At 51.3% G+C, this 13,429-nt stretch overlaps 2 protein-coding genes across 6 annotated transcripts in view; one reads left to right on the top strand and one right to left on the bottom strand.

Annotated features, from left to right (window-relative positions):
• RECQL5 (RecQ like helicase 5) overlaps positions 1-1,298 on the top strand; it is a 39,744-nt gene extending 38,446 nt beyond the window's left edge. For 4 of the 5 annotated variants that reach the window (XM_056328728.1, XM_056328723.1, XM_056328715.1 and 1 more), the window contains one exon: positions 55-1,298. In XM_056328728.1, the coding sequence (XP_056184703.1) occupies positions 55-155 (101 nt within the window). In that variant the 3' untranslated portion in view covers positions 156-1,298. The remainder of the gene's footprint in view (positions 1-54) is intronic. The other variant, XM_056328737.1, reaches the window with a different exon arrangement.
• Positions 1,299-1,918: 620 nt separating this feature from the next.
• LOC130141896 (unconventional myosin-XVB-like) overlaps positions 1,919-13,429 on the bottom strand; it is a 28,698-nt gene continuing 17,187 nt past the window's right edge. Inside the window, exons 24-44 of the mRNA XM_056323192.1 lie at positions 13,139-13,214; positions 12,506-12,624; positions 12,145-12,263; positions 11,551-11,692; positions 11,303-11,414; positions 10,810-10,976; positions 10,439-10,551; positions 10,268-10,331; positions 9,950-10,022; positions 9,491-9,567; positions 9,043-9,119; positions 8,392-8,522; positions 7,675-7,769; positions 7,302-7,379; positions 6,843-6,951; positions 6,342-6,490; positions 5,797-5,924; positions 4,677-4,810; positions 4,070-4,203; positions 3,494-3,634; positions 1,919-3,241 (exon numbers count right to left, since the gene is read on the bottom strand). Of these exons, the coding sequence (XP_056179167.1) occupies positions 3,182-3,241; positions 3,494-3,634; positions 4,070-4,203; positions 4,677-4,810; positions 5,797-5,924; positions 6,342-6,490; positions 6,843-6,951; positions 7,302-7,379; positions 7,675-7,769; positions 8,392-8,522; positions 9,043-9,119; positions 9,491-9,567; positions 9,950-10,022; positions 10,268-10,331; positions 10,439-10,551; positions 10,810-10,976; positions 11,303-11,414; positions 11,551-11,692; positions 12,145-12,263; positions 12,506-12,624; positions 13,139-13,214 (2,298 nt within the window). The 3' untranslated portion in view covers positions 1,919-3,181. The remainder of the gene's footprint in view (positions 3,242-3,493; positions 3,635-4,069; positions 4,204-4,676; positions 4,811-5,796; positions 5,925-6,341; positions 6,491-6,842; positions 6,952-7,301; positions 7,380-7,674; positions 7,770-8,391; positions 8,523-9,042; positions 9,120-9,490; positions 9,568-9,949; positions 10,023-10,267; positions 10,332-10,438; positions 10,552-10,809; positions 10,977-11,302; positions 11,415-11,550; positions 11,693-12,144; positions 12,264-12,505; positions 12,625-13,138; positions 13,215-13,429) is intronic.

The raw sequence follows: 13,429 nt of genomic DNA, 5'->3' as shown, positions 1-13,429 counted from the left end.
AAGGGGGCAGGTGTCTTAAGCGTCATCTCAAAGGTGGTGCTTCCTCTCTTGCAGTGAAGGAGGAAGCACAGAGACTCATCAAAGAGTTTTTCAAAACGAGGGTCAGGTGTGAGAGTGAGAGAGACTGGCAGGAGCGGCAGAGCTCAGAGAGCTGATCCCGGCGTCGTGTTGGCCGTCTTCCTTCCTCCAGCAGTGAGACCAAGGGATCCTGAAGAACTCAGCCAGGGAGAGGTTTGTGGAACTGCAGAAGCGAGCTCTCTTTTCCCACTGCAGTTTTGCTCACTTCTGTCATTAGTGGCGCATACTTCCAGGACACCAGTTTCTGTGAACTTACGGAGTTTCTCCCATAACTGGCGCACCGAAGCCCTCTGGTACCTCTTGCCAAGAGGTGTGACGGCTGCATCTGCTGCGTGGGTTAGGGGCTGCTGCTTCAGGCGATCTGCAGCACCTCCAGCCTCTGCTCCCGGCAGCAGTCGGGGAGGGGCTCAGACTTCCCCACTGGGACTCTGCTTTGGGACGGCACCTTGCTTCCTAGATGGCTCCTCCCCTTGCTCCCCCGTCTCTTAGTTTTTATTTCAGTGTTACCAATAGAAGCCTTATGCTACAAGTTCACATGCTTTGCTCAGGGCTGCCAATGACAAACTTGATGGTTGAGTTCCTGGATGGAATGTTTTCCCTTGAAGGGCAGGAGGGGAGCGTTTTGGTTTTACCATGCGGGCAGTGCCTACTTTCTGAAGGTGGAGAAACTCAGACGCTTTTTCTTTTAATGTGAACTTTTTTTTTTAACTTTGTCCAGTTCTGCCTGCCCTTTAACTTAGGCGGTGATGCTTTTTCAGTATTAATCTCTCCAATAGTGGCACCGAGGTTGCCAACACTTTTCCAGCATTTGCTTGTAACCCCTAAAGCCATATCTGCTTCCTGTGCCTCGCCCACAGTCTGCAATAGGAGGGCAACGCTGCTGTTACAGCTGGTTAAGGTACTGCTGTGGCCCTCAGATTGCCGCTGTGGTGCCTCTGCTGCTATATTTATGTAAGGACCTGAACCCTGGGGTATCAGCGGGCTTGAAATAACCCAGCTCCCTGGAAGGAGTCCTTTGTGGTGGGTTTCTGTTGGGTTCTGCCTTTGTTCCATGCCATGGAGGCTGGTGGCCTCAGGCACTGCCGCTGCTAGAGGAATCTGCAGCCTGAGAGGCCATCAAACAGGCTTTTGGATCACTGTACTCAACAGATGTATTTTTTTTTTTTTAAATGTACTGAAGAGTATGTGCGGAACTGACAATAAAACGATGTTGTAGCTGCTATGGCCTCTTCCTGGAAGCTTTTTCTTACCACTCAGTCATGCAAACTGGCCTTAGACACATTAAGACTCTGTCACTGGGAACACAGACATAAAAGCTCTTTTCTTATCTGAACAGACAGCTAAGAAATGGAACCCTGGGATGGGGTGGAGGGGAAGCATGGGCCAGCAGATGCCTCCGGCCCTTTAAGCTGCAGGCCTTCTCCAGGTGGAACCAGAAGGAGAACCTGGAAACACTTAACTGCAAAGTGACTTAGATCTTCAGCTTGCTCTGCTCACCGAAGGACAAAGGGCCCTACCAGAAGCCTTTTACGCAATAGAAGTCTTTTTCAGCTGTTGCTGGCTGGCTTCTGTTTTCCCTTCCCATTAAAACTCCTGTTCCATCAGCCTCTTCAGTGGGGTCACTGTCTGTCCAGAGCTCAGTGCTTCTGGAGTTCAGCTGCTGCCTGGGTGAACTCAGAAACACTTTGTTTACCTTGTAACTCAGGGGGCTCCCAAAAGGCTGGTGAGGGCACGGGGTTGTGTTTCCTCACACTGTGGGGCATGTCTAACCAGGTGAGTTCTGCATCTATGTAAGGCAGCAAAAGCTCAGCAAAAGAGAAGGGGAAGAAGGGTAAGTTAACCTCCAGCTATCATCATTATTCTTGTAAGAAAACTTCATGAAAGAAAGTCTGTCACGGTGCTGTGGTGCCTTACATAGCCTTGCAGTAGCACTGCTGAAGGGAGGAGGGGGTGGAACGTGTTTCTAGACTCCACAGGCTGCAGCAAACAGTACGTGAAGGGAAGTTCCTGACAGGGCAGATGCTGCAGTTACTGCTGGCATCAGCCGACCGGCAGGAAGCTGGCTGGGCATCACGGCTCGCACTGAGCACCCGCCGATCTGTCCCCTTCCCCGCCAGCAGTGACAACCTGTTCCGCAAGCTCTGCCAGCTGCCTGCGGGTCAGTCTTCTCGCGTTAGATGTAAACCAGTACCTGTCATGTCAGAGCTTCAAGCCATCTCTGCAGGATTATTTTATTGCAGTCTCCTAAAATGCAGATACTTTTCAGTTCGGTGGGTAGCTGTAGCACTAAAAATAAATTAGCATTTTTGTACAAGCCAGGATACTCTCCCCTGCTGTAATACAAGTTCCATTTAAATACGCTTCCTCCATGGGCATGGAGCCATCGTTTGTGTGACAGCTGCACGGACATGATTGACTTCTTTATAGTACAGGGAAACACATGCATATAATTATGTCAGTAAGAAATAAAAAATCAAGTTAACAGTGCACTTTCTTACCATTGCAGCTCAATCTGTACCCCAGCATGTGTTAACTATATTAACACTGATCTGCTTTGCAATTAAGATGCTTTCTACAAGCTCCTGCTTCATCGATCCTGCTATAGGGCCTCTTGCATAGCAATACAGAGAAGCAGCTCACCACGGAACACAGCAGCAGCCAGTGCAGTCATTTCGTAGCCTCAGCTGTGCACTGTCATACACGCATCCCCAGCAAGCATCAGTCTCCGCTTGTGTTAATCAAAAAAAGCAGAGAGGAGTCCCACACTGCATAGCCTAAAGCAGTCACTTGCACCTGTTCAGCTGCTCCGTGTTGGAACAGGCTGGGAAAAAGCCACGGTGTGGAAAGCGTGTCTGGTGGCGTTAGCCACAGCATGCGTTGGGTCATGGAATAGCACTGGGGGACTGAGGGGCAGGTCATGCAGGGGAGCGATCACGGGCCAGGCCAGCAGCACACACTGCGGTGGCAGTCTTACAGCAACTGCCTGACGTCAGGGGTGTCTTTCGGGAGAGTCCTCTCCAGAAGACGGGGCAGGGAGCACTGAACAAGCCCAAGGAAGGGAGGACAGCGCCATTTCGCTTGGTCTTTCTCCTCCTCCCAGGCTCTAGTGCTGCAACTCTCTTCTATCCAGGATGACAACAATCGTGTGGTACATTTCTTTAGCCTGTCAAAACACAAATCCACATCAGTCATTCTCTGCCCCAGAAATGGCTGCTTCTCATCATTAAATATTCCCATAAATCGCTTTCCATAATTATTGGGTGCATGCTGGGACGAATCTGCACTTTGGGGCCCAGGAAATGCAGTGCTCTGGGACGAGAGAGCAGTAGCACTGTCTGTTAGCAGAGGCTCAGCTGGGTGGTTGAGGGCAATTTCTGAACTGCTGGGGGAACCTGTGGGTCCACGCTGGTCTCACCTGTGACAGTTCAAGCCACATGGCCTTGGGGCTGGCAGCCGAGCCGTAGTTCAGTTCTATGCCGGGAAGCCCACCGTCAGAGACAGGCTGCAGCGTTCGCATCTTCTGCAGCTCCTTCAACGGAATGACGCAGGAGACTGCCTGTATAAGGAGAAAAGCCACAAAACGCTTTCTGGTGCGGTCCTTGCAGATAAAGCCATCTGATTCTCACCAAGGAGGATTCACCTCAAGAGCCTGTTGAAAGTCGAGACAAGGCCTGGGACGCACGGCCGTGTGTACAGAACACGGGGCAGGCTCCTGCTGACAGCATGTCCCTAGAACTCCAGCAAGACTGGGCAAACGGGAATGCGACCTGCACTTCGCTTTACTGCTCACCATGATCACTGGACTGAGAAAAGAGCACACAGCAGTACTAACTGTTGTACTGCTCGTGTCACTTGCTTTGGGCTAGGGCTGTTGTTTGAGTGGCTGTGACGCAGGTAAATGCAGTCTCTTCCTGCACAAGTTCTAAAAGTCAAAGTTAATATCTGACAGACATCAGGGCTCCAGACTCTAGGGAGGAATTGTCTGGCATACCTGGGTGGTGCCATCCACCACAATGATCTCTTCTTTATTCACGCCAAAGAAACAGGGCACAGGGATTGTGTCATCGCTGACTCTCTTTACAAAGTAGATGTTGTAGCCAAAGAAAGGCAATTTCATCACATGCTCTGTAAGGAAGCAAAAGGTGGCTTTTCAGGCAGCAGCTTCCAGCCAGCGATCCACTGCACCAACCTAAGGTGGTCAAAAGCTGCAAGAGTTCCCAAGCTTTTCTACACGAAACAGTAAGATTGACAAGTTCTCCCTCCCCCGCCCCCGGCTCAATTCTCAGCAGTCTGAGCAGCCTGAATAGACGCCCTGGTTTTTTTTCTGACCAGCAAACAGACATGCAGCCAGAATATCAACTAAAACACAACTCGCACAGAGCTCTGAAAATCTACTGCAGATTTCTACAAAAGAGGTGGAACTTCTCCCATGACCACCACGCTGGAGAACAAGCGCCAATCTAGGGAATGCTATGTCATGGCCTACTCCAGGCTCCAAGGATCCTTGCCAAAATCATGAAGTGTCCCAAAAGCACATTCAGAGCAGCTGCTGTCATGCTCAGGATAGATGAGGCAAGCAGATCTGGATGTCTCCTCACCTATGAACTGAATTTTTGCATCCAGTGGCTGGAGGGGCTGCTTGGTTCTCAGCAGCATGCCAACGTGGTCCTGCAGAGACTGGGGATTGATGGAGGACTGCAGGGTCTTTGGCGTGTACTCCTTCAGCTCCTCCCTGTGCCAACAAGCAGATACTAAGCCACCCCCTGCCCAGCTAAAATCAAAAAATCAGCCCAGGGGAATTAGGAGGAAGGAGAGGATGTGGCAACAGTTTTCAAGTACATGGCTGGGGGCAAGGGTGGAGGGAGAGAGGAAGGGCACAACAGGTCGTTTCTGAACTGGGTAATGTGGAAGGAAACACCAGACAGTGAGACCACCATTTTCCACAGAGAAGGTGGCTGTGCACCACTGACTAGTGCACTGGGAGAAATCCCACCTTTCTGGAGACAACTCTTCAAGCGAGGAGTGTAGCCTGGAAGTAAAGCCACAAGGCGTTTCTTTCGCAGGCAGCCTCAGCTGAACACCACCTTACTCTAACCCTGTCTTGCTCCTGTGTGACCGAAGCGCTACACAGAGCTCCCCATTCCCAGCAGGGTTGTGCCGTCACCCCCTGCTGCTGGTGCTGGAAGAGGAGCTGGTGGAGACATTACCTTGACTCTGAGTCAAAAGTCTGTAAGGCTACAGGAAGGAAGGAGCATGAAAATACAGCTCAGGGCTGCAGCACAGAACCTTTCCGGCACCAGGGACATTTTCATTCCCACTAGGCATCTCACTACAAATTTCAGGTGCTCAGGGTTGAAAACTCTGGGACTTGTGAGAAAGAACAAAGGAGCATTCGTCCCAGCTATAAACTCATGTGCTCCCTTGGGATTACAGACACATGGATGGCAGTCAAAAGAAATGCCCACGGCACCCTCATGACCCTCAGCTTAGGAGGAGTCAGAAAAGGAAATGTGGATCAGAGACAGTCAACATTAAGAATGTGAACAGGAGGTAAATTTTCTTGATTATGGGCAGAAGTCAGTCACTAAGTGATGTTAATTAGTAGCTTATGTTCTCTAGAACTGTCCATTCCTCAGTCATCCAGAGACGAATTCAGGCACCTACCCCTAACCCCTGTGGCACTGGCCATCAGAGATAGAGGCCCACCTGGAGACATACCTGGAGGGAACAGAGTTCTGCTGCTCTGTTTTGGCCCAGTGCTGGAGCACTGCCAAAACGCCCACCTCGATCTCCATTTCCTTACTGCGGCTCAGCAGTATCCTGCCGTTCAGGTAATCCCACTGCACCTGAGGGACAGCACAGCAAAGAGGCCTGTCTTACACCTGCCGGAGGGTGCAGGCAGGTCTGGGCAGTGCCAGGCTGCAGAGACCCACATCCCACCTTGCCGATAACACATCCGGCTCAGGCGGGTAACACAAAAGCAAAGGTTTTCTGGGCTTGGGAAGAGCATGCGGAACTGCAGAAACCACGTCTGGAACAGTACAGCTCATAGGCTAGGGCTCCAGGCACACTGCCTTCCTTGCATTCCATAAATTCAGTTATTAGTCATTCCCAGAAACGGCATACAAAGCTGATTAGCCAAAGCCCTCCTGCTTCTTCAGCTCCCTTGGGACATGCCCTTTGCCCTTACACTTAACTCCACCCCTGCTAGGGAGCCCTTGCTAGGGAGGTTCCTGGTGGCACACACTGGCCTTGTTGCTTACCTGTCCATAATGGACATCAGTATAAATTTTATTCTCAAAGTGCAGAGGTGTCCTCCAGATGAGCCTGCGTAAAGTCACAGTGACCAACTTGTCCTCCAGCAGGTAATCATGAAGATACTCCTCCGATCTTATCGGCCTCACAGTTTTATCTACATGTTTATGCAGAGAGAGGGTGGTCACTCGGTGCCAAGACAGTGGGCTGAGCTCCATGGCCTGGGACAGGAGCCTTCCTGCACACCTCTGTGCCACCCTGCCCTGCCAACTCCAGGCATAAGCCATTCTACAGGACACGGACCCACACAGACAGACACATCTCTTTCAGAAACAAGCAACACAGCCCCCGAGAAGGCACAGTCCTTAACCCTAGTACAGAGGGAAACTGCTGAAGAGGAACATTCCCAGAGCCAGCAAGGGTGCGGGAACTACTTGGAACAGTAGCTGTGGTACTCCCTGTTGGAAAAACCACTTTAAGAACAAAGCTAGATGCTAGTCTCTACTTGCCGAGATTATGGCTGTTGCTCCTGCTGGCAAAAAGAACAAATTCCCAGATCTCTTCCTGTTCACCTGCCCCCATCTGCTCACAGATCTCCTGCAAGAGCTCCTTGGCCACCTGAAGCAAGGAAAGAAGCAAATAAATACCATGGCCAGGCAAGCCCGAAAGCATCCCAGAGCAGTTAGACATGCTGGGCCTGCTGGAGGGCAGCAGTATGGCTCTGGCCATCGCACAAAGCAGCAACCAAAAAGGATTTTATGATTCCATGATTCTGAGCTGGTGAGGCATCCCAGCATTGTGCAAGCCCTGCAGAGACACGCTGCTACAGGGATTCCTGGGAAGCGAGTGGGAAACTGTCACAGCGCTGTGGGAAGCACTGGCCAAGCCCAAAGTTTTGGCAGATGAGAGAGTTCCCTGGTGAGGCTCAGAGTCCAGATCAACAACAAAATTCAAAGCAGAAAACTCACCGTGAATGTCTTGATTCTAGTGAGGTATTCCATGCCTCCAGGCATCAGTATCACTAGCCGGCGAGCACTGTGCCCTTTCTGCAAAACAGTCTTTAGGCAGCAAGACATGCGAGATCCCATCAGCCCCACAATTTTCACTCCCTCTTCATCCCCATTCTCTGCCTTCCACTGCTTGCCCATCGTACCTGCCTCCTCCCTGCCCGTATCCCTGCCTACTCCATGGCATGGCACCTCCCAATCCCCTTGCAGACACACGCTTCATTTCCTTTCTTGGAACACTAACCTCCCCTGTAAAACACTGCACGTAGCACCTCCCGGCAAGCCCCTGCCCTCCCTCTCTTCCCAGTATCCCCACTTCTCTGCCCCTCAATACCAGCAATGCCTCTATCTCCACCGGGAAAGGAAGGTGGCGACGGCCCCCATACATGAAATTTTTCCGCAGGTTGCTCTGACAGATCTTGGCTATATCTGCCGGAGAAAGAAAAAGCTTCGTGTGCCGAGCCAAACAGAGGAATAAGCATTGTGTCCTGTGGTGCTGGGTCATCCTGGCTGTGTTGAATTTAACCCAAGGCTGCTGCTAGGAGAGCAAAAAGACTTGACCTCATCTCCCACTCTGCCAGGACACATCCAGATCATGAGAGGCCAGCCCCAGACAGCAGGAGTACAGGGGCATGACAGGGTGGGAGAACTAGAACCCTCTTCGCTGACAGGATTCCAACCCAAATACCTCAGAGCTGATGACCCTGGAAGATCACAGACTGCCTTTCCCCCAGGGTCTAGCTGTCAAACTGGGCCCAAGCCACAGGGCTAAGCTAAGCTTCTGAGACACAATTCCACCTTGCCTGGGCAAAGATGCAATGGGAAATAACCTCTGCAAAGAGAAAGACTAGAGACACAAAGCTGACCGCTGACTCTTGCCTGCAGGCTCAGCTCCCTTGGTACCCCGCTCATTTCTCCTGCCTAACAGCATAAGAGAGATTTTCCCACTGGACCCATGTCCCCACCTGGATCCTGTCTTCTTTCCTTGACTACTGGGCCTTAGTAACAAGGGGGCAGACGTTTATTTTACAGGACACAGAAACAGTCATACCCTGGTGGGTGCTAGATGGATCGCTGCTGGCTAGCTGCAGAAATTTGGTGGCATAGGGCATCAGGATGTTAGAAGGGAGGAAGTACCCAGTTAGCAGGTTTAGGAGCAACCAACCACGCAGCACGCTGTCCCTGTAGAACAGAAAGAACTGTGGGCACTTGCAATAAGATAATTCCTACACCAGGCAGCTCAAAGCGAGCCTTTGTCCTTTTGAACATCTATGGCAGGTGGCAGAAAATGAGGTGGCAGCACTTGGTCATAGGTTTCTTATGCTGAGGAAGGGATTGATTCAGTTATTCTAACAGCAAACAAAGAAAGGGAACAGTCAAAGCTACTCTGATGCCACTGCTGCTGTATCGCAGGGCAGCGTGGGGTCAAGCCAGTCCCTAACTGTTGTGTCAGTTCCCTTGGGCTGTGATGAGGAAATTGGGGCTCTGACCAGCACCACTACCAGGAGCTACCAGGAATGTTTACCACGGCCCAGATGTATCAGCAGCCAGAAATACAAAGACAAACGTCCATTGAAGTGAAAATGCCAAACCCAGTGACTGGCTTGATTTCCTGAGTGCTCAGCAACTGGTGTCCATGCAGTGAGGCAGAGGGTTCCCCCCAGGCTGTGCACGCACAGGATCGGAAGGTGCTGGTACTCACTGGCTCGGGTTGTGGGTGACCTGTTTGATGACCTGGCAGTAGACCTCATCATGGAAGCTCTCCTTCTCCTTGCACAGCTGCATTTGGAGAGAAGACAGCATCAGAGATGGGAAGAGAGCATCAGAGAGGCCTGAGGTCATCTCTGTGCCCTCTCTCTCCCAGCTCCAGAGCTCTGTCAATTTGGCTTAAAGTTTGGGTGTTGCAGCCCCTGGTCTCCAGTGTTATCTAGCCCAAAGAAGGAGAGGCTGGTTGTGCTCTCATCCAGGCAGTGATCCATTTACATGCAACCCCTCCCTGCCATGTTTTTTAATCAGCCTTTCCATTTCTGCTCCCTTTCTCTCGTAGGAGGTTGCATTATGACTCTCCCTGCCCTCGCCCTTCCCAGCGAGGTCTTGGCCCTTCATTCCCATCAGTGCTTCAGCACCTTGCCCAGGGGAAGGTCACAAACCTGAAGGATTTCATAGATGCATTCAACCTCATTCTGGTTCTTGAGTTTCGGTTGATCTCCCATGAACCGCATCAGAGCTGCAAAGCAAAAGCTAGTGTTCGGGTCTAAGCAGAGGTGATCCTGCCACACGGCAGGCAGTAGACTAGAAAATGTCCTAAAAGCTTTTCTGCCTCTCACAGGCTATTACAAGACTTGCATTGGACACATGTGGTCAGTGGGACATCAGCCCAGGCAGGGTGTGTTCTTGGACACTTTTTACTCAAGGCAAAGTGCATTTTGTTGGACACTTTCAGTATGGACACAGGTGGTTATTAGCTGCAGAAATGCCTTAGAAGGAGCTCTCCTTTCACAGTCTTCATTCCCTGCCCTGGGGCCCGTGTGCCCATGTGTGGCCACCAAGGCCATCCCACTCACCCCCGCTCCAGCCTCTGTGGTATCGTGTCCTAGGGAGGTACTTACTCTTGAAGTTCTTTGTAGCAAGCTCGTTCAGCTCACTGTCAGAGTACCGGAGCAAAGATGCCTGGATTGGGACCTACAGGGCCAGAATACAAGGGTAAACTGGGGAGGCAGATTGCACAGAGCTGTGCTGCAGCCTTCACAAGAAGACACAAGCTCCCAGTATCTTGCAGGTAGCACTGAAGACTAAGGGGCACCTACACTTCTCCAGAGACTGCAGCCAAGGGTCTGCTCTCTGCATTGTCGCTATGTGGGGACAAAGCCAGAGACAATACTGGAGCTGGGATTCTGGCTGTAGCCATGGGGAGAGACTGGGCTCACCTTAGTGTGCTGGACCAGGTCAGCTACACTCTTCTTTTCAGCAGATGTCCCCTTCAATTCCTGCCTAGACAGAGGAGAGGGAACATACAATCCAAGAAATATCCCTAGATACGGCTTGGTGTGTGTCAGGCCATATGTATGCCTGTTCAGAAAGGACCACAGCCTACTCACGTGGACTGAGCATCTCGGAAGTAGGCTATAGCGAAGTCCATCATGGTATAATGATCACCAGCAGGGACTAGCATGATGCTGTTGGGTTCTGATGTCAGGCTGGGAACAGAGCTCTGCAGGGACAGCCCCCAAACCCACCCTAAAAAGTCAGCTGAGGAACTGCAGCGCATATTCTCACCTGCCAGACCTCATCTGTGTGTGGTGCCTCCCCTTCCCACTATGACAGTATTTGAGGTCTCCATCTGCAAGGCTTAAGCAGTCATCTTCCCTCTAGCCTAGGAGGTCAGATGCTACCCGGGCCATGGACCCACCCTGGCAGCTTCCAGAGAGCTCAGCCATATGCCCCTAGAACTTCCCCAAGGATAACTCACCGTCACCTCCCTGCTAGTGTTCCTGCTCTCTGGGGAAGCTTGCACGCTCTTCTGCCACCCTCCACATCTCCCCATGCTGGTGCTGAGGTAATCAGGGGCTGCGGCCAATTGCACCAAGCTGGTGGGGAAAATACCACAGCGGCCACCAGTGGAGCCGAACTGCCAGCCTACAGAAACAAGGGAGAAAAAGCCTGGAACCATGGCAGTTACCAAGAGAAACGAGCAGTCAAGCATTCTAGCAGCAAAGGAGAGCATCAGACTGACTAGGTTTTCCCGCCTCCTATGATAACATCCCCTATAACTGTGGCAGCTGGAACAAGGTGGGCTGCCGTCAGAGAGTGGCAGAGCTAAATGCTGGCTGTGCCAGCCCTTCACAGCCTGCTTTCCTCTGGTTTACTCAACAGCAGCATGTAGAGCATCTGGGCACCATGGGTCCAGCAGGCCCTTGGACGCAGTCCCCACCTTTCCTGCAAATCTCAACAAATTCCCTCACCTGGCTCCATGCCCTGCATGGGCAGTAACTCAATGAGGTCACCCTTCTTGAAGCTAAGAAGGCTCTTGTCATCCACGATGTAGCTGCGCAGAGCAACAACGTAGTTGGCATCCTGGGGAAAAAGCGACAGGGGGGGGGTCAAATCTCATCCCTAGGATGTGAAGGACTCAGACCATTTCATCCCATGGACACTCTCAGGTCCAGGTGGGAAACCACCATTCCCTACTGCACTGCAGCCACTCCCTCACCTGCCTCAGCTCCTGGAGGAAGAGTTCCACCATGGCCTTGATGCACAGAGCCTTTGGAGAACGCAGGAAGAGCTGCTCTGTCTTCAGGGAGAACTCCAGGGCATTGTTGCCCTTCAGTTCCACTGACAGCACATCTGCAAAGCTGAGAACACGGCCTTCATCCTCAGGCTCCTTCTGCCAGAGCTAAGGACGCAGCTCATGGGGGTGGGAGCTCATTCCAAGGACTGAAAACGGAGACAGGCCTCAGCATGCTCCAGAGGGTGGCCTTTCACCAGCACTGTGTTACAACAGTAACAGCACCATAGGCTGCTCATGGCTTTCACCACACCACTCTGAGGACCTGTCTTGTGATGACGTGTGTGGAGCTGACTCTCACCTAGCACTCACATAGCGTAAGCAAAGCACAAGATAGAAGGAAAGGGAATGGCCAAACTCATTAGAAGGAGGGTCCGTGAGTCACAACTAGCTTAGGACAATCCTAGATAGCACAGCACAACCAGGGAATATTCAGCTCACTCAGTTTGCCTCCTAACACTCTGAAAGCATCCTGCAAGTGACAAATTATCCTGCAGCAACTAGTGTCCTTTTGCTCACCTGTAGCTGTGAAGAATCTTCAGGTGTTCAGGATTATAGCCAGCTGCTTTCACCACCTTCAGCAGCCGCAAGCCCCGGTGAGAAACACCCAGGATCTGGACATCGCTTCCCCCTTCCCCCTGTAAGAGAAGTGCAGCAGAGAGCATCAAAGCATCTGGACAGGATGCAGCAGGGGAAGAAGATGCTACCACATGACCATGAAGGAGGACCTGGGCTGACAGAGGTGTCAAACCCAGAGAAGTACATAAGGCACAGAAGAATGACTGATGTGTGGCCAGGCAGGGAGACAGAAAGAGATCCCAGGTGAACTAAAGCCACACAGCTAAAGCAAGCCCAAGGTCTTGAGAAAATTAAGACTCACATGAACTGGGAAGAGGCGAGAGAAATAGTTAGCCCAGTTATCCCGAGCAGCCAGTACAATTCTCTTCTTTATCGCATCCTCCTGAATGGACTGGACATTGTTGCCAACCCGGAACTCCACTACCAGGGTTACAAAACAGATACTTTCTTAGTAAGACAGAGATGGCCAAGTCTCCCTCTGGCCAGGGACTCATTCACACCAGTCCCCCTCAGTGATTACAGTGCAGCAAACAACATGCAGAGGCGAAAGGATACCAAATTATTTTGCACACACCAGTCTACTACTATTTTCTCTCCCCCTCTCCATGGAGCTCTTGTCAAATACGACAGTTGGATTTTAAGGCAACTCAAAATTCCATCCTTGGGCTTCAGTTTCCTCTTCCCACAATAAACATACCAGAACTAAGTTTTTCTGGCCCAGAGAAATTTCAGGGCAATTTTCTGGCCATTTAGAGTAAACAAACATTCCTACACTGCACTATACAGCACACACAAATGTGCTTGCTTGCTGCAGTGACAAACATTCCTCCTCTGCCCTAAGTCCTGCCTGAAAGGGCTTGGAGGATGGTTTCTCATTTCAAATCAAAATCTGGGATGGGCACAGGGAGGAAGGGATGATGGGGCTGTTAATTACTTAGCAGGTCTTTCATCTTGCGCTTCTCTTCCCTGGAGATCCGAAAGCAGGAATCAGAGAAAGTGTCACGCATGATCTGCAAAGGAAGGAAACGGAGAGGCTTCCACTGAAAAGACCACATCTGATTATGCTGGAGTATCCAAAGCTATTAAACAGACTGAGTTTCAGAGAGGAGTGAACAGGGGCTTCACTGAACGGACCTGGAGGAGAGGCCATCACTGCTAGGGATATGCAGAAGCAAAGGCAATTTGTGCAATGTAATTACGGAGTGTTTTGTCCCCAGAGAGACGA

Source organism: Falco biarmicus, chromosome 1 (genome assembly GCF_023638135.1).
Source record: "Falco biarmicus isolate bFalBia1 chromosome 1, bFalBia1.pri, whole genome shotgun sequence".
Taxonomy (NCBI): Eukaryota; Metazoa; Chordata; class Aves; order Falconiformes; family Falconidae; genus Falco; species Falco biarmicus.
This window is presented reverse-complemented; position numbering and strand designations above follow the sequence as displayed.